We start from the raw sequence: 20,564 nt of genomic DNA on the forward strand, positions 1-20,564 counted from the left end.
CAGCATGCGTAGGCCGACTGAGACAAAGGTATACGGGGAACTTAGAGCCAGCGTCTCCTAAAACCTGCTGAAAGACGAGAGACTGTCACAGTTTCATTATGCATATCAAAGTAGCTTATTTTGATTTAAGAACCCAAAACATTATAAACAACCCCTTATAAAAAAGTCATTTCTGCAAATACTAAACTAGATGGAGTTAAATCCGTTGTGTGTATGCGTCCATGCTCAGCACTGTTACTGAGGCCTAGCAAAGGCAGAATAAGACAGCTGCTTACCAGCAAGCCTGAGCGCTTCCTTTTAGGACAGTTTGAAACTGTGAGCACTGACTTTTAGTGCCAGCCTCAAGTGGCCACTAGAGGAACTGCAGCTTCTGTTCAGTCGCGGTGCTAGGCCCTACCAGCTAGCTCACCACTGAAGACCGGTTCAATTCAAAGTTCAACAAACTCCTCGATTAAAGATACGTTTTAAAAAGTAAGGCTTCACAGTCGCAGGCAACCATCTGGCAACCACCAGTAACGAGGGTAAAATATGGAAAAGAGTGTATTCTGCAACTAGTTGGGGAATCGTTGCTGCAAACAAAAGTGCGACACAAACCGGAAACGCAGACCGGCCTTCAAAGTAAGAGTCGTGCCTCACGCTGTGGTGAACTAATTTTAAAAGGTGCAGGTTCAAGTTTGCATGCAAATGTTCTCTAGTCTCGTCACTGCGGCTCGTGAGCGTTTGCAGTCGTCCACAGCCAACCTGTTAGCGACGACGACGATGCCTCATGGTGCAACCTCCAGCAACCACTCACCAACCGGTCCAGTAATGCGCATTTTTACCTAGCAACCAGAGGTTACCAGGGGCGTGCCATGTGGCTCAGGCGTAATTATATTAATTATATTAATTTGTTGTACAAAAATAATCTTGATTTTAGGCCATAATCAAGCGGCCCTAATGATCTGGACTAATAAATACTGTTTTTCGGACACTTGGCAGGGCGCTGATGTTGCCTGTGAAGCTGAAATAAAAGGACTTTGTGTGTGTGTGTGTGTGTGTGTGTGTGTGCAAACACCAGAGATTATGTGAAACGCTGGAGCTTTTCCACGCCATCGGCCCTTCTCTGAAGTGGCTGCAGACCATTTCTCCCTCTGTTTTGTTGTAAAGCTGTCAGGATTTCACAATCAGGTGAGTCAGAGCAGAATGCAGCGTCCATATGATGCACGTGCGCCGCTGTTTGCTGCATTCAGACCACATCACACAGACACAGTGAGAACAGGGTGTACCCTTTGAAAAAGGCTGTGTTTTATTGAAATACAGCAGACATCAACAGGTTGTTTTGCTGGCCTGGGCGACAGAAACAGAGCTCGAATGCTTTTCAAACAACGCAAAAAAAAAAATATTCATGGCTCTTATTTTCTTTTAACCCGACGGACCCCAGAGACGCCGCCAGCCCACGAACCCAGCTGAGTCAGGACGAGTTCGCGTTTGGGCCGGGAAGGGAAGCGTCTTTGTGGCGTCGAGGACGAAACAAAAACAAGCTGGTGCTCCAAATCAGTTTGGGTTCAAAGATGCTGGTATGTGAAGTTAAAAATCGAACGCGCCTCGAGTGCTGGAGGATTTGAAAGTGTTCAGGCCTGTTTTTGTGCCCAGGGTTGTTGTTAGATAGTAGCAGTAGTAGAAGAAGCAGAACCTCAGTTATGAAGCAGGGCTGGCCTCAACTCCCCTTAAAAACACAATCAGAGCACCTGGTTTTCCCAAAAGTGATGCTTGGCTTTGTAAAGTCTTTTTTTCTCGGTTGATTACAATTTTTTTGTGCATTTTTTTGCAGGAGCGTTGGAGCACTTATCCCTTCATTTGACTTCTTTTCACACGTGAACCAAGATTTAAAAACACAGCTTGAAAGAATGCAGTGAGTTTGATGATTTGCATACGCAAAACTTCCAGAAACTGGATCTGATTCAACTTGTCGAACAGCGGAAGGTTTCTCTGAAACTAAAGTACTTTTGCAGAAGTCACGTCTTGATTGTCTCACGTCTTAAAATTCCTTCGCTGAGCTTCTGAAGTGAGCTGAAAAAGCAGTCAAATGAAGAAGATATCAGCTCTCTACAGCCTATTTTCTACTTTTTCATTCTTGGTTCACATGTGACAGCGACTTGAATTTCAAAACTGAGGACAGCTGGAGACTGAGGACGGATAAACACCCTTGAAGTTTGCTCGACAACAGAGTCTGGATCAGAGCGCAGATTTGCTCTGATAGCAGGAATGACGTGCTCAAAGTCCAGAGTCTAGTTCAGAAAATCTAGTTCTGCAACTCTGATGCAATATCAATATTTCAGAGGTGGAAATATATCAAAGAAAACCAGAAGACTGCATTGCTCTTTAACTTTTGTGCTTGAAACCGGTAAACAGAAAACAACAGAGCCATCATCAGAGCGAACTTCAGGGAAGGTAAAGGAGTTCAGCCTCGACGTCGTCCCCCCACCCCGCCAACATCTGAACCTCGCTGCTCTTCAAAACTTGACTGTCGCTGCATAAAAAGCTTTTTTGAGGAAACCAGGCGCTCGCCACGATACAACGGAGCAAGTTTAAACGAAGGAAGGACGGAGCACACCGGTCGCACTGCGCGCCGCTTTGTGTGGTTTGTTCGTCCCCTCGTTGTGACCGGGGCAGTTTTCCCCAAGTTTACGCTCACAGGAAACGACGATTGCAACATTTAATCGCGATTGTCGATTACGTACATTTACAAGCCACCTGGGTGCTGCACACCGCCACTCGTCAGTGTGCGCTAAAAATAAACTAGCATAAATTTGAGACAAACCTCTTTAAGACCGCTAACCTACAAGCCGTCAGTTAGCTTCAAAGGCTTTTTAAGGCTTATTTTAGAGGTGCTTTAATTTTTTATCTGGATTTTTTATGAATCAAACTGCAAAAGTGAACCATGATTGTTGTGCTAGCTGCAGCAAAATTAAAGTTGCTGCTATTAGCAAGCCAGAATGACATCACCAGTATCGCTGATGTAGCCTTCTCTTATTGGCTAAAAATCAACTGGTGGTCCTGATTTCCATTACAAGCGACTCCATCCCGGTACTTTGGTACTCGTAGTGAACTACATTTAGATTTTTAAATTAACAATTGTAATTAGCACAAGTTCGTGATTTAGCTAACAGCTATTTTGATCCTTGGTTTTAGCATCTTACACATTCACATAAAAACGGGACAAGATCGCTCTTCGTCCCTTTGAAGGTAAAAAGTGCAAATTTATGTGGAAAAGTTGGCCAAAAATATTTTAATCAACAAAATAAAAAAGCTTAATAGAGTTGAAAGTAGACTACAGTAGAACTTGTGGCGTGTCAAACGTCACTGAGGCCAAAGGTTTGCTCGAGGCACCGGTCTGGGATAGCGGAAGCGTTCGAGCAAATTTAGTTCCCACACGATCATGTTTAACTTCTGCAGGACCGCCTTTGCTTTGGTGCCAGTGTGCTCGGTTCCCTCCTCTTTCAACATTCAGACAGTAAACCCACTTTCCTCCCCAAAGCAATTACATTCAATCATTCATCAGAAAAATATTCAATTAAAACTATACACTTGCAAAAATAAAACTCTCTTGGAAGCGTGCTAAGGCTGAGCGTCCACCAGGAGGCGCTCTCCGCCGCGCTGCCAGCACTCCTGTTAGGCCCTGCAGCTGTGCGGCGAGAGCTTCAGTGCTGCTGAACGCTACAAGTTTAAAGAACTGCGAAGACTTCGAGCAAACAAAGAAGCATTTTAACCACCTCGGACGAGCGGTCGGAGCTACCGCCAAACCCCCGACAGCTCGACCGGCCGCCCCGCGGACGGAGTTGGAAACCTCCCCCTGCCGTCGTGTCGTTGAGGCCAGCCCTGGTATGCATTTGTAAATACAGTATTTCAGATATATGTAGTCTTATCATCTTTAAATCTGACCAGGACACTACAGCGGCAGAAGCAATACATAAAAAAGCTCATATTTTGTTTTTTACTATTATTCTTTTTTGTAGGAATGGAACTAGTTTCAACTAATCCTACCAAGCCAACATGTAGTAATGTATCGAATAAAAGGCTATTTATCTTTTTTTTGTCTGTTTTTGTTTATTACAGGTGTGTATGATGGTGTGCAGGACGACAAAGAGAGAGAGGGAGAGAAAAACGAAGGGAAACGGTGAAAAATGAAAGAAAGCGAGGAGAGACGAGCGAGACGGCGAAAAGGAGGAGGGATAGAAACAGAGAGAAAGATCAAAGTATGATTCAGGCAGCGTGAGTCTTGATTGCAGGTTTTTACTGTCGAGTTTGTAAGTTGCGTGATCGTTACCGTTGAATCCTTCTGCGTTTGCCACCGTTTCAAGTCTCTCGACTGTTTTTTTTGTTTTTATACTCAGTTTGTTCCTTATCGGGTTTGAAAACAAAGATCCACGACAGTCACTTGGTCATACAAGCATGTTCGTCGGAACGAGAAGTGCAGATTGGCTTAAGTTTCTTTTTGTTTTTTTCCTTTGCTTTTCTTCAAAAAAAAGGGTTCCAGACAGTGGCTACAATAATAATAATATAATAATATAATAATAATAGCACTTGACTTCACTTCAGCACAGTAAAAAAAAGGAAAAATGTCCAAAGGTGCTTTTTTTTTCTCCGTTTTGTTTTTTAAATCTGATTTGATGTGAAGCGAAGTCCCCCCTCTTCCTCCCTCCTCTCCCTCCCACCTCTCCTCTCCTCTCAGCGGGGAAGTGGCGGGCGGAAGTCCAGTGCCGGTGAGATGAACAAATGACTGAAGTATTGCCAACTGGTCCGTCTTTTTTTTTCTTCTTTTCCTTGTTTTTCCTTTTTTTGTAGTGGTTCCACTCCGGTTCAGTACAAAACGAGGAGAGAGAGATGGGAAAGAGCAAAAAACCCCACCAAGAACAAAAAAAGGAAAAGTGTTCACGCACACACTGCTGGCACTAGATTTTTTTTTAAAAGTCCAACAAAAATAAACCAAAAAAAAAAGCCGAGAGAGGTTTTTTTTTTTTAAAGGAAAAAGAAAACCAGGAGGATTTTGGGGGGACGAGTTGCTCCCATTTTACAAAATGTAACAAAATTTTTCCCGCAAAATTTTACAAATCTGTAGCAATACAGGAAAAACAAACAAACAAACAAACATATATATCCTATTTACAACGACACGAAGAAGAACCCTTATGTTATGTGTAGTGAGAATGCAGCAGATCCCAGCTTTGGCACTCGGCGTTTTTGTTCGTTTTTTTTCTTGTTTGTTTGTTTGTTTTAAATCCACCCTGTCGGTCTGTACTGCTGCTGCAGGCACACATTCAGTGCTCCGGTTCGTCTCCACGGCAACACGGGTCACACACAACACCGCCTCGGCCACGTCCGTCAGTCCCGCCTTTAACTCTGTAAAATACGGCGTTTGTGACGCTACAGATGGCCCCGCCCCTCCCTGAGCCTGGTTCTGCTGGAGGTTTCTTCCTGTTAAAAGGAAGTTTTTCCTTCCCGCTGTTGCCAGAGTGCTGCTCACAGGGGTCGTCTGATTGTTGGGGTTCTCTGTAGTATTGTAGGTCTTTACTTTGCAAGGGGACGGTTGGTGCTATATGAATAACACTGAACAGCTTTTTCTACCCTTGGGTCTGTGTGATGTCATAGAAAGGAGACAATCCTGCCCACCTTACTAATTTCCCGCTATAAGGAGCAGCCAATCAGGAGAACTTTCCCTTAAAGGGGAGGAGCTGTAGAGTCCAACAATGAAAACTAAAGTCTTTATAGTTTGTAACAGAGGTGATTCCCCTAAAGCCGTGAGGAAGTGAAGTAACAGGCCATTTGATTGGACAAAAAAGTTCCTCAAGGTTAAACTCAGGAACATATTTCAGAGGTGTTGTTAATGAAAACGTGAAATGAGAAGGATCCACTGAAGTCTAACAGTTATAAATTTAACATGTATGTTGGAGCTCGATTAACAGAAATGTTTTCTTTTAATTTCTAACATTGGATAAAAAAATTTCCTCGGCACTCAGACTGAGTCACGCAGCGTTCCTTTAGCCGGCGAATCGTTTCTCACGCACCAACCAATCTGAGGAAAATGGAAAACATGAATAAACTCGTCCACTTGCGCGTGAACAAAGCCTCGTGCGCCGTCACGCCGACCAAAGCAGCTTTTAATACGGTGCTGCTGACAACTCCACACTCCAGTGGAAAAACAACAAAAGGAAGTAAATATAGAAAGTTTCTGTGGCGCTGAAGGACTCGCTCGTCTCACAATGCAGCGCTGAGCCAACGTAAAGGCTGAAAACTGGCAGTTAACGGCTCCAGCTGCAGCTCGGCAATTCAATAAATACGTTTAACAATCATTTAAAAGAAGAGAAAACACTCTGAATAAAACATTCTGGTGACTTCCTCCGACTTAGGTGGAAAAATAAAGAGTTGCATAATGATGCAGGCGGACGGCTGTGACAAGGACGAAGAACGACTGGAATAAATCCTGATATGCTGCACGAGCGAAATACTAATTGTTCCTTTAATTCACCCAAAGCGTGCGCTGAGGAATTAATAAACGAATCCTACTGAGGTTTGGTTTGAAGGGACACGAGTTGTTTTTTTCAGGCATGTTTGTTGTTGCGGTTCACTTAAACTTGCTTTGTTTTCCAGCTCGTTTGTGGATTTATTCTCGGGGGGAGTGGAAGTGATCCACTTCACTTCTTTGAGGGAATGTTTGAATTTTGTCCCCCTGAAGACAAAACACATTTAAAGGGTCCGACTCTGTTTACGGCACTCTGCAGGACGCCTGTGCGACGGTGTTGTGTTATAATACTACTGTAAAACTGAAAGCAGCAGTTTGAAATCCACTGTAAAGGTGGGGGTGTGGGGTGGGGGGGTTTCAATTATCTTCACAGATCGTGACCCTGAATTTCTCCTCGCGCTCTTCAGATTTCAATTTGGGTGCAGCCCACAGCAAAGCGCAGCAGCGGCTCTGTCGTGTTCAAACTCGTGCTTTTGTGTGCGAGCATCACATCTACACCGCGGTCGCTCCAGGTCGCTGACGGCGTGACGGAGGAGGATGTTGTGCGTGAGCCGGGATGCGACAATCAAGAGATTAAAAACAAAAACCAAAAAAATCTGAAAACACAAGAACAGGGAAAAAAAAATTAGATAATCGAGAAACTCTTCTTTTGTTGCTCCATTCTTCATGTTTTCTCCTCTTCTGTTTCCAGCAGCAGCGGCGGTGGCGGAGGCGGAGGCGATGGAGGCGAATCTTATTCACACCTGAAATGGACAGAGGAGAGGAGGGGGGAGGAGGGTAAAAAACACATTAAAATCTGTCAAATGTTCGGCGGCACAAATGTCAGTGTCACAAGAACTCGGATGATTCTCGGCAAAAAATGAAAACAAAGCCAAACAAAAAGAGGCAGAGAGCAGCGAGCGCGGGGGATTAAAAAGCAGTCGTTGATCCCGAGTTGGCGTTCCAGGCCGCCCGGTGCCGCCGGGAACTGGGACACGCTGTGAGAGAACAGCGGCAGACCTCAGCGGCCGCGGCGCGCTCGCTTAATCTGTGTAAGAGGAAAACTGTGCCGAAGATTAAACGAGGCCGGCGGTCGCTGTGATTACAAACACAGTTTTGTATCGTGGGACAGAGAGCGGCTCGTCAGCAGCAGGTGACCTGTGGCTAAACTCCCGCCGTCAGGCGGAGCCAGCTGCTGCTCGTCAAACAGTATCGAGTAACTGATCGTCAGCAGGTCTGAGCTGCTCTGTGCAAACGGTTTCAGTCTGCAGGACATTCAGGTGTCGCAGTTTTCACCTGGGTGGACATCCCAGCAAATTCACCCTGCGGTCACTCTACGGGCCTCGGTTAGCAGCTTAAAGGTTAAAGTTCATGACCTTACAGATATGAAAGGACTGAGTAGCTGTGGCTCGTTGCCAGGAGAAAGCCTCTTCACCAGCTGTCAGCACTGATCAGCTGATGATTTGAGCACCTCACAGTCACCGAGTGGACCGTGAGGTGCTCTCCAAAGTCCTCTAGAGTCAAACCCACAGATAAAGCCTGGGCTGACCTGGATCACACAAAAGGTGCTGCAAAGTGCAGCCTGACCGAGAGGCTGGACCTTCACGGAGCTGTGCAAACACGAAACCTCAATAACCTGAAGCAACGCTGTGAAGAAGAGTCCCCGCCGTGCTGTGAGAGACTGAGCCACCGCTTCAGGTCGAGCTACGAGCTGCTGCATCACAGGACCGTACGCAACCAGAGTTCCCACAGTGTCTGATCAGTGTGCTCGCTGTGTTTGTGGAGACTTTAAATAAAGACTGAAAGAACGCGAACATCACTGCGGCTTCCGTTTAAGCTCCTCTGAGCTCGACACAGATTCATCCATCAGGTCTCGAGTCAAAGAGGACAAACTGCTGAATGTCTTCTTCAGCTGCAAACAGCTGCTCAATCAGCTGTTTAATCACAACACCAGCTGACAAGCCACAACAAAACTGTATTACCCTCACATACGCAAACAGCGTGTTACTGAGTCAGGCCCAGAGTCAGGGCCCTCTGAGCTTCACCTAAAAGTTCCTTAAAAAGACACAAACTGACTACAAAAAGATGAAAAACAACCACAAAACACAGGTTAGAGCAGGCTCACAGATGCAGCGACAAAGAGAAAACAAACAACTGCAAAGACACAAAAAAAGAGTCAGGCGCTAAGACGAGTACTGCACAGCTGCTACAGAGACACAAGAAACAGCTACAAAGAAACAAACGCGACACAAACGAGACAAAAACATCTGCAGAGACAGACGCTCCACATGTTCTGCACAGAGAACATAACTGAGTGCAGGTTGAACCAGGTTGAACTGTGACTCGAACTCGTCTCCTGTTGCTGGTTGAAGCCGAGGAGCTTTGTTGAGTCCAGGGACAGAAGAAATGACTACAGTGAATTTTACACCCATGACTGTTGAATAAAGACGCGTGTCTGTTTTAATAACTAGCTTGAGAAATAATTGGTGAGTGTCAGTGGTTTAGCTGTAGGAAGCTGCCTCTTTCAAAGACCGCTCAGAACCTTCAGCAGGAAAACGACAGCCTGATGTTCCTCTGAGCGCTCACAGATCCCCAACGTTCAGTGAAACTGGGGAAACTTATCCGCGTGTTCGCGTGTTGCTGCCAGTCCAGAAAACTGCTTTTGTTCAGCACGTCCCTGCAAACACCGCAGCTTACACCGTCTCTAGTGAGCGTCTTCTCCAGATGGAAGATGGCCGTGTTTTGTTAGACACCTGGTATGTTATTAAGCCAGGTAATACCAAGGAGGAGATTGCCTTCTCACAAAACTCTGTGGATGTCATAGCGAAGTCTGAACCCTGAGCTGGTGTTTGAGGCTCGTACTGTTAAACCCACAATGGTGGCAGAAATCACAGTGAAGGTCAGAATCCCCGACAAACACGCTCCTGGTCCGGCTCCTCACCTGACGCTCTGCCGTCAGGCTGACAAACCGCGGACGTGTTAACCAAGAACTGCTGGAGACTAAAACTCATCGATCCCGCCCACCACCTGTTTGACCTGCTGCCCTCTGGACTCCGCCTCAGGTCAATCAGGTCTCACTCCCACACACTCACAAACAGCTTCTTCCCCTCAGACTGGAAGCTAGCACACACCCCACCCACACTCGCACTCACTCTTATCCATGGTCCTGAGTCAGCCTCATCCTTCAGGCCAATCACAGCCTGCAAACGCCACGTCTGACCCGAGCTCCCGTCAGCCTCACAGCAGACACACCTGTGGAATCGCCTTTAACACCCTGCGTCGCCTCGCTCTCAAACTGAGGCTTCGATGCCGCCCGGCGGGGTGACGACAGAGCCCCATCAGCCCGTTACAGGTGACGGGTAAAACTGATTATCCTATTCAAATGGACCAATCAGATGGGACCACAATAGAAAATAACACAGATGTGGTGCAGCATCAGGAGCGCTGTGTAATTAGGAAACTTCAAATCAAGAAATTTTAACTGGAAAAGAAAAAAAACCCTTTTTTTATTAAAAATGACAAAATGGAAATAAATGAATGTTCTTTAAGATTAAGGCGACCCGGGAGTGACTGTGATCGTCTCGCCGCTCGGTGTTTCGCATCATGATGATGACAGCGAGGGAGCAGCTCTGCAGCATGTCAGCAATTAAGGCTTCATCTATAAGGTACGACTGTTGATAAGTTATTACAGGACGCCGCGCTCCACTGATTAAATGAAGCCCGGAGCTGCTGTGATTAGTGAGACAGGACAATGGATGGTGGGCGCACACACACTCCTGCACACACACACACACACACACACACACACACACACACACACACACACACACACACACACACTCCTGCACACACACACACACACACACACACACACACACAGATGAGCCGGGGACATCAATTAACGCTGCTGCAGAAATTTGTTTTTGTTCCGTCGGTCGTTATGACTCCCTAATATAATCTGGTTGATGCCATCACTCTTTAGCTCTCTTTATTAGTATCATCCTGCTGATGTGACCTTTGACCCCTAACCTCATGTGTAAAATGGAAAAGGAGGGAGCGCGAGAGCGAAAGCAGCTTTAAACGAGCCGATGTTTGGAGCCCTCGCTCCTCTCCATGTTTGAGACCTGTGAACGCGCCTCGCTTCATTTCATCCTCCCATTCTTCATTTTCTCAGCAGGCATTTGTCCCTTTCATCCCCCGTTTACCTTGGCCTCCTGTCCAACAGACCGGCCTTACGGTTACAGCAGAATGAGAAAGGGAACATATGTTTAATTTCTAGTATGTTTTGCTTAACGCCTGAATGACTTTTTTATTTTGACGAGCGGCGGCTTTGATTAAGCCGAACGATCGCTCTCAGACCAGCACCGGGGGAAAACGGTCGAGTTTATTTCTGCTGCAGTTTCTCCTCTCAAGGTCTCAAATTTGGATTTTATTGACTGGTGTGTGTTAAATTGTGCTTTTCTGTCTGTATTTCTGCTTTTAGATTAATTACAGAATGCAATTTTTTCCTTGTTGCTGTGATATCGACCGTTTTTCACTGGCTGTGATTTGTGGTCTGTTGTCAGAGTATAAACATGCTTCTAATAGTTTATTCAGAGCAGCACCAAATCAATATTTTCATCTGAACAAAGGATTAAATGACTGTGTTTAATCCGAAAGCTGTCATTCGGAGTGGTTTAGCAGCCCACTCTTGTTTTCTATTAACTCTGGAGAGCAGTTTAGTGTCTTTCAGCCTGAAGTTTTGGTTTTCCGTCCACACGCTGAGCTGTTTTTATGTTACTCACGTTACGGCCTGCTCGGCATCAAAGAGGTAAAAATTAGACACAAGCTGGTGGAGAAAAACCAACCAGCAGTGAAAAGGTGGAGAAACTCCCTCCAGGAGTTTGTGGAGAACCCAGAGTCCCGAGTGTCTGACTATAGAGCTTCTACATATGATGTCATCGTTTGTCGTTGTTTAGGTTTGGCCCACGCTCTCTGATGGAAAAGGGTGGAGTGCCCACTCTGGGTGGAGGGGAGTGGAGCAGGCGACTGGCAGACTGATGGAGGCTGTGGTGAAGGTGAAGCTGTCTTTGCTGGTTGAGCTGCCCTCGCACATGGCCACGAGCTCTGGGTCCTGACCACAGGAGTGAGAACGAGGAGGGAAGCGGCCAAAACGAGCTTCACCTGAAGGGAGGCTGGGCTCAGAGCGGAGCCGCCACTCCTCCACGTGGAGGCGAGCCAGTGGAGGCGAGGATGCCTCATGGATGTCTCCCAGGGGAGGAGGTTCAAGCGTGTCCAACCTGGAGGAGACTCCGGACACGCTGGGGAGATGATATCTCGCGGCTGGCTTTGAAGAGGGAGGTGTGTCTGTGCTTAGACACCAGCGGGTACGAAAACAGATGGATGTGATGGATGGGGGTGGGGGTGAGGGGAGCAGTGTTATGGTTAGCTACGGCCCTGAGAACGGGGGAGGGGGGGTGTTGCGCAGCCCTCTCTTTAACGTGGCCTCGGCGATGAAGCTGTTACAGTCGGTGCACGCCGATCGACTCCTGTTGGAGGTTTAATGAGAAAATTCAGTTTCCTGTTGCCATGTTTTAGTCGGCGCCGCATATTTCCCAGAGTTCGAGTGTGACTTCTATCTGGAGCAGGTTTTCCATCAGCTGCGTTTGGTGGATTCCAGCGTTCACCTGCCACGCTCACTCGTCGGAGCGCCAAACTGATTTGGAGAGCAGAACTCGGCCTCCAGCAATAACTGGCGCCAGAGCCGAGCGTCTGGCAGAGCGGGCGAGTCTGCGGCCGCCGCCACAAAGTGCCAGGGTTTAGATAGCTGCTCGTGTTAATTTATCATCCCGCGCAGGGTCCAAATCACCAACCCCCCTACCCCCACCCCCCAGCGCCGCTGATGAAGCCACACTCTTCCTGTTTCACTGTTCTGCAGCGGCTGCTGGTGAATGAACTGAGGGAAAAGGACAGTTTGATTTGGGTTTTATCATGTTGGACATCTCATTTCTGTAACCGGCGACCTGTTCTGATGTGAGGGTTGGAGCAGAGGGGTGGAGAGTAGAGATGGCACGATACCACTTTTTTGTCCGATACCGATCATAAATTTGGATATCTGCCGATACCGATATGAATCCGATATAGTGTGTTTTAATCAACAAAACTGTTTTTTTAAATATCTTGCTGCATTTTGTATAAGTTCATACTCAAGTTTAAAACAACAACTACACTAAAGCTATTCTGTTATACCTGTATGCAAAAAAAAAATATTTCATAGTTCAGCAATACTGATCAATCTAATAAACTTAAACCTACACCATCCTCCCTATTCTGGTATTTTAAAGAGTACTTAGCGTAAATATTAAGCAACCTAACTAATAGGGTTCCAACTCCCAGCAACAATAAAAATAAATAAATAAAAAATAGGGAACCACCCCTCACGCTCCACCTCATGATGCTTAATCGACGTAATCAACCTTAATTTGATGCAGTGTGAAAAAAAATGCACAGAAATCAATTATTTTTCAAGAAATATTAAATAGATTCAACATCTTTCTTCAACAAAATTGCAGACTGCACAGATGGTACCTTCCCAAAGGAAAAAGTACTATAGCTTACTAGGGTATATATTAGACTTAATAGTTACTATATACAGTAAATGACTTCTATTCATTTTACATCAAATTAAAACTTTGGGTGTCAGATAATTATTTATTAAAAGCTAGACATTTTAAATGAGAATAAGAAAGAAAAGTATGTCTTTGTGCCCCCTTTTCCCTGTTCATGCCCTATCGGCCCCCCTGGCTAAACTTTGCTAGATCCGCCCCTGCACAGTTACCAGCGTCAGCTACGTAGAAAAAGATCCTGGAGTAGAAAGTAATATTAAATACATTCTAACAACAGCTGATCAAGCTTAAACGTGCTGCTGTTGTTCAGCCGCTGGTTTCCTCTTTCTGGCGCAAAGTGGACCAAAAACAAACGAGAGACAGACTCGCGACAGAAAAGCTGATCAGCTGATCATTAAGCAGTTTCATGATTGAAGTAGCAGCAAGAAGATGCAGTCGCTTGTTAAGCTTAACGCAGGAATGCTTTACAAACATTCAGAGATGGACTTACACACTTGCTTTACTTCTCTCGGGGATAACTTTGTCGGAGATGAAATGCTGGGTTGGTAGCTAAGCTCCACATGCTATCCAGACCACCGACAGGTCGCATGCCACAGCCGCTCTATCACGTGATGCATACTGCTCCGACGTGCTAACGTTCTGAGGTGAGTTACGGCGTGTTGCAAGTTTTGTGAGGTGCTTTCGTGATATTTAATGGATCGGATTACATTTTTTATTTTTCTCCGATATCCGATCCAGTAATTTAGGTCAGTATCAGACCGATACCGATACGTAATATCGGATCGGTCCATCTCTAGTGGAGAGAGCAGCTGCAGCAGACTGATGGAGCAAACATCTCCAGCAAACACCTCCAGCAAACACATGCGAGCAGAATCTGTGTCGAGTTTTCAGGTAACCAATCAGAGTGCACCTCGACTCCTGGCGAAGTCTGAACCCTGAGCTGATGTAAACGTCATGTCTGTACAGAAGACCCGCTGCAACCGTATGATGTTGGTGGAAAGATGAAAATATTACTGTAGTTAATGTTTTTCTGAGTTATTTGTTTTTTATGTGGTTTTTCATCTTCTTTGACTGCTTTAGTCTCTTCATCATCAACTTCTTTTGGTCTTCTTCTTCTTTGCTTCTTCATTACATCCAGACTTTGAGTAACATGAATGTTATGAAGTTTATACTTTGGAACAGAAGCTTTTAACAGAATGCTGAAGTGTGTGAAAAGCCTTATAACTTCTTCCATCTGAATTTCGGTCACTGGGTCTGAATCATGAAGCCAATAGGCTTTGAACCTGCTTTACTTGTATAGCACGACTTAACCGGCTCAGATCTGTGACCTCAGCAAACACTTTCCGATGAGTTTGCAGTCTCAGTTTCTAGTTTCAAGTCTGTTTGCAGTCAGAAGAAGACTAAAGAGAGGTAGGTGTTAGTGTGTGATTGATAAGTCCATTGGGCCCCTTCATTTGTCGTGGTGGATTCCAGAACATCGAGATGGTAAGACCCAAAGCACTCCACGCTCTGCTGCAGGGTTTTGTGCTAATTAGCACGCTAAACCCATGCATTTTAACCTCTGAGAATGTTAGCATGCCGTTAGCCTGCAAACTCTATAGTAACCATGTGCAGAGAAACTGACTCGTCTTGAGATGCAGTGATAGTGACAGAAGCCTAAAGGTTGATGGTAGCGCTATAACTTCAACTGTGACTGTTTCCAAGCCAAACACCAGAGACCAAACTCACTCCACTGTCTACGGTGCGTGAAGCATCATCTTCTTTAGAAATGTTTAATAATTAATAAGCGAACACGCCGCCTCATATTTGTTACCCAAACACCAGGCAGTGCCCGTGCCTCAGCGCCACATCGTCGGGCACCGACCACAAAGTCGAGCAGGAAGCGTGACGTTTAAGCGTTTGTCAGAACTTCCTGTCTGACGCAGTAGAGGTCAGCAGGTTTTCCTCTGTCACGGTTTATTTTATTGTGTTTTCACCGGAATCCGTCTTTATTAGTGCTGAGCAGAGCGCTGCGACCCGTTTCTCATTTATCTGAGACCAGAGTTTCAGTTTCTGGGCGTCTGATTCAAATACAGCATAAAGCAGAGAGTACGCTGCGTTTCTGAAAGGAAGAATAAGTTTTTACGCTGCTCTGGATCTTTGTAGCTTCTGTAGCGCAGTTGGTCTTCAAAGCTGTGGTGTAATTTATCCCCGGCGCCTCACGTGAACAGTGTTCCTCTGTTATTTTTATGTGGGAAGGAACTACTTTTTCAGATGTCGTATTATTATGTGCACGAGTCACTTTACCTCAGCTTTTTTCCCCTGTGGGATAAATAACGCCTTTTTTTGGACTGAAGCGAGGCAGGTAAAAGGAGCAGAAACCTTTTTCAAATTTCACTGACAGCATTTTATTTCCCACTCCCACACTTATTGTTGGTTTTTTAAAATGCTGCATATTGATTATTGATTCCAGCTGTCAGGAGCTGATTTTGAAGGCACCCGAAAGTGGCGACAGTCTTTCAAAAGTGACACCGTAAGAAGTGGAGTGTCTGCCTCGTTTACAGCAGTTTGTCTTGAGGAAATCATTTGAACCGATTCTATTTTGATAAGCAGAAAGCCGTGTAGAAACATTAAGACTTTCAATCTTCTGTCAGAACAGACAGAGGAGGGAACAACCGGCTCACTCTGTCATCACACTTTGCCCCAGGCGGAGCCTTTTATCTATCAAACTTTACCGCACCGGGGGGTCTGTTGCTATTTTTGGGCCTCCAATAATGTTTTTTTCCCTAAATTTTCCTGAAGTTGGTGTTTGTTGCTGAGCGGTTGTAGCCAAAACTCACACAGCTACACACACAGACGGTGATTGGCTCGAGTGGGTTTGTTTGTAGCCTGGGATCGAGGTGTTGGCTTCAACACTGACAGGCTGGGAGAGGAGGGGAGGGGGGACACGGGGGACCAATGAGGGCCTCGCTGAGTTAAATCAGTTCAGTCTGTAGGTGGTAAAACCTGCAGCCACACATTCAATTCACTTCAATCCATCCATCCATTTTCCTCGCCGCGCGGCCAGCTCCGGTCACCGCGAGGCTGGAGCCAATCCCAGCAGGACACCGAGAGGCGAGGACAGTTTATTCAAATGTGCCAGTTCACAACAATAAACACCTCAAGGGGATTTAAATGGTAAAATAAAGGCGTTATAATATTTATTTATTTATTTTTCCAATGTGAAAAAAATGTGATGGTGCCCTTTGAGTAGCATTTGGTGATGGTGGGGAGGAAGAACTCCCCTTAACAGGAACAAAGACTGAGATGTAAGAGTGAGAGGTGGAACAGATAAGACTCAATGATGTTTCAAAATAAAACAGGAAGTGAGTAGATGCAGGTGAGGGAATAAAGCTCAATAGTGTTTCAAAATAAAACAGGAAGTGAGTAGATGCAGGTGAGGGAATAAAGCTCAATAGTGTTTCAAAATAAAACAGGAAGTGAGTAGATGCAGGTGAAGGAATAAAGCTCAATAGTGTTTCAAAATAAAACAGGAAGTGAGTAGATGCAGGTGAGGGGATAAAGCTCAATAGTGTTTCAAAATAAAACAGGAAGCGAGTAGATGCAGGTGAGGGAATAAAGCTCAATAGTGTTTCAAAATAAAACAGGAAGTGACTAAACAGAGACCCAGAATGACTGTGCTAAGACTAAAGCAAATCTGGCCTCTGATTGTAAAACTTTGATCCAGATGAATTTAAGGTCTCCGTCGAGTTTCATGTAATGAGGTCGACTCTGTAGATTAGAGTGAAGCAGCAGACAGCCTCGGCCAAAAAGCTGAACGTGAGACCTGAAGTGTGTTTTAAAGACAGCCGCAGGAAGGCTTCAGCGAGCACAAACAACAGAAACACACAAGACACAAAAAAAGCACATGTTTTGTAGCTATTTGCGAGGGATGTTCGTGTCCGTGCGGGTTTGTTTGTTGTGGTGGAGATCCTGCCGCTGGACTGCACTGACCTCGAGGCAGCAGCGACGTACAGGGAAAAACATGAAGAAGAAAACTGCCGGAGAGCAAAGACGCAAACATTGCAGAAGTGGAAAAACATTCCACGTTTGTCAACGAAAGTTTGGTTTCTGGAGAAATTCCACCTTTTACACTCACACAGGAGGTAATTTGTGCTTCTCTCACTATAGAAGAATGGCCAAAATCAGAGATGCACCACTGAAAGATGTGATTCATGCTTCATTTAATTGCTTGAAAGGAGGTCATTTGTCATTTCTGGCATTTTCTAAAATAAGTGATTAATCATTTAACTAAGAAATAGCACTTTTATTGCCAGTGAATGCAATTCAGTTACAGGTTTAATTAAAAAACGCTGCCCTTATAACACGCGTTAAATACTTTCTGCCGTGAATGCACCGTTCAGCGGCCGTCTGCTGTCGCTGAACTCAAACATTTCAGAAATGACTCGGGAGCATTTCAGCAGCATCCTCTGATCGGCGAGCAGGAGCACAAATAAAACACGAAGCATCGATGAAACGAACCTCACAGGCTCAGCGAGGCCCGCGGATCCAAGGACAGCTGCTGACACCGAAACACGCCGAAACTCAAACTCACCGTTTATCCGGTCAGCCTCCCAGACGCGTCCTCCGCCATCTTCTTCTCTCTGTCCACGAGCAGCTCCCGCCCTCGCCTCGAGTCCTCCAGCCAGGTCCCGAACACCTCCCGCACTCCTCCGAGGACGCCCCCGTTCTGTCCCCCGTTCTTCAGCTCCGCCACGCTCTGCTGCCTCAGTCTGTCGGACCGAGAGCGTCACGTTAGATGGAACACATAGCAGGAAATACATTTTAACATTTTAAACAGCGAGAGAGTCGACTGATGTGGGATCACGGACGCTTTAGGAGTTTAACGAGTGCCCACAGAGCTCTGCTGGGGACGCTTTGGTGCAGCCAGCAGTTAAAACCTGTGTTCAGTGTTACTCTTAGTTATCATCTGCACTTCACATCTGAGAAAAACCAACGCAGACATTTTTCAGAATAATTTTCTCTGTAGCCCTGAAGACAGGGCTCCTGTCGCTGTTTTCACCCGTCTCGTTAGAGTCACGTAGTGACGACCAGTCCTATAATGATGCTGTCTGTTCAAGATAAATAAAACAATAAAAAAAGATTAAAAAATAATTAACGGTGAGGTAAAAATGTGAAATTAATGGGAGGGGAAGCATAAATGCCGTCCTGGGCCTAAGATTGTTGAAGGTTTAGATTTTCTCGTCATTAAAAACAGCCTGAAGCTGTTAAAGGAAACTAAGTGTTTTAGTTCCAGTGTCTCAGTGACGAGCAGCCACACGTGAAGCAAACATGAAAGAAAGGTGAAAGTGCGAGCAGCCCACACAAAGAAACTGGACTAAAAATCAGTCGTTTGTCCTTCAGCACCAACAAGAACTGTCAATCAGGTTTTTTGAGATGCCACTGAGGTGATTGTGCACAATCGTATTTAACGCGAGTGGGTCATAAGTGGAGCGTTTTTAATTATAATGAGGAGAAACTAATCACCGCAATAATTTAAAACTGAAGGAGGAAATTCTGTGGAAACAGAGCGAACCCACACATGACGAGCCTCTGTCACAGCCACGGAAACACTGAGACGAGCTGCGCGTTTGTGCTTTAAATCAGGCTTTACATCGGCAAATAAAAGGACGCGATTAACCCCGAACTCCCATCTGAGCGCCGCTGACAGTTTCCTTTATCGCTCTGCATTGTTCGGCTGTACGTCGCACGTCACGCGGCGCGCTTTGTTGCAGAGTTTATGAAATAAACAGCAGCCAGAAGGATTCGAGTGTGCTGTCAGTGCAGGTTCACGCCGTGGTGTTTTCAAAGGCTGAGCCAGAAACCCGGAGCAGGCTCACGGGAAGAATAAAAGGCTTGCCCAAATTATAGTGGAGATATTGGTTTCCAACGTAATGGCTGTGTTATTTGGCCAAACATGTCCCAAGCTCCTTGAAGGAGAGGCAGACTAAATAGAGTCATGTAGATTTGTAGGTTAATGTCCTGAAAACAATGTTAATGTGGCAACTAGAAAACAGCAGCACAAGCCCGCCGAGGGGAAGCGCAAATTTACTTTGGCTGCACAGGTCACCACAAAAGGTGCCAGTGGGTAGAAAACGGTGCTGAAAGTACCAGGGGTGCAGTTCGGTAAACACTGACTGCACGAATTATCGAGGAGAAGCGAAGGAGCGAGGTGGAATTTGGTGACTGGGATATAGGAATAAGATTGACTCGACTCTTTATGAAAAATTATTTTCATTTCCATCATTTCATCTACATAATAAAGGAGGTGGTCACACCGAGAAACGGGGGAATTATAGAGGGCTGTCAGCAGCTGTCAGTGTAGGACTACGTATCCGTGATTTCAGGGCTTAATTTGCTGTTTCTCTGCCAATTGTGGCAAATTATTCAGTCACTTTACATATACTTACGCAGCATTGTAAGAGTCCTTCACTACACGACCTGCTTTTAAAAACATTTCAGTAAAAAAGCAAAAGCAGAAAAACTTCCACATTATATCTTCATCCTGTTCTCACCGAATCAAAGCACTTCTCAAATGTAAGACTGAAACCTTAAATCACATCTCTGATCGACACACCGGGCTGAGACTGAGCGTCTCCTTCTTTGTGTTTTCACAGACTCGTATTGATGTCTTGATTAACTTGTTGATGCTGAATCATGATAGCCATCACTCCGCTTTAAAACGTTTAAAACCTTCTTGTAGATCAAACGAGGGCAGATAAATGGAGAACGACATGCAGCTTAAATTCCATTAACAGTTTAGTTTTCTTTATTCTGATTGTTTGCTTTATGTAAAAATGTAATCGTAAACATTTCACAGTAATTTTATCTGCCTGCATGACTGGTTAAACAAAGGGTTTCAACATTCATTACACAGGCCTGCAGGCCGGTCTGTAGGGAAGCCACCAACTGGTAAATGTTTACAGACAAGTCTGTGGCTTCCATGCAAATTACAGACAACTGCAGCAACCTGTTAGAGACCAAAACAATTCTAAGGAGGTTTTCAGTGCAGCACTGTGGACCTCTTTGTGACCAATTTGATGCTAGCATATTCCATCAAAGCCTCGCGAATGCTTGCAAAATACACACCTTTCCACTTACGACCAGTGGCTACCAGTGGATTGAAACGTACTATCCGGCAAAACGTGAACCGAAAGTCGTCAAGGGGAAATAAACCATGGACTCTTAGCTGGTAAAGTTTCAACTTTCAAAATTAGTGGTACTTAGACGATACCTCATAAGGTTGACATCCACAGCAAATGAAAATGCTTTTCATAAAAAAATCCTTCCAAAATTTTTAACTTAGGTTTCTGAAAATTTGCCTATTCAGCATGAGGTTAAAATAAAACCCTACCCTAACCATGGATGGGTCTGAATGAAAGGGTGACGGTGGTTCAGGGGGTTGGGAATCGCATCTGTAACCGGAAGGTCGCCGGTTCGATCCCTGGGCTCTCTGTCCTGGT

At 45.4% G+C, this 20,564-nt stretch overlaps 1 protein-coding gene across 5 annotated transcripts in view; it reads right to left on the minus strand.

The window, feature by feature from the left end:
• Positions 1 to 1,262: 1,262 nt before the first annotated feature.
• LOC101470116 (zinc fingers and homeoboxes protein 2) overlaps positions 1,263 to 20,564 on the minus strand; it is a 131,145-nt gene continuing 111,843 nt past the window's right edge. For all 5 annotated transcript variants that reach the window (XM_004574931.5, XM_024798486.2, XM_076879700.1 and 2 more), the window contains 2 exons: positions 17,657 to 17,834; positions 1,263 to 7,242 (listed from right to left, as the gene is read on the minus strand). In XM_004574931.5, coding sequence (XP_004574988.3) covers positions 17,660 to 17,834 — 175 coding nt within the window. In that variant the 3' untranslated portion in view covers positions 1,263 to 7,242; positions 17,657 to 17,659. The remainder of the gene's footprint in view (positions 7,243 to 17,656; positions 17,835 to 20,564) is intronic.

This window comes from Maylandia zebra, linkage group LG22, assembly GCF_041146795.1.
Source record: "Maylandia zebra isolate NMK-2024a linkage group LG22, Mzebra_GT3a, whole genome shotgun sequence".
Lineage (NCBI taxonomy): Eukaryota > Metazoa > Chordata > Actinopteri > Cichliformes > Cichlidae > Maylandia > Maylandia zebra.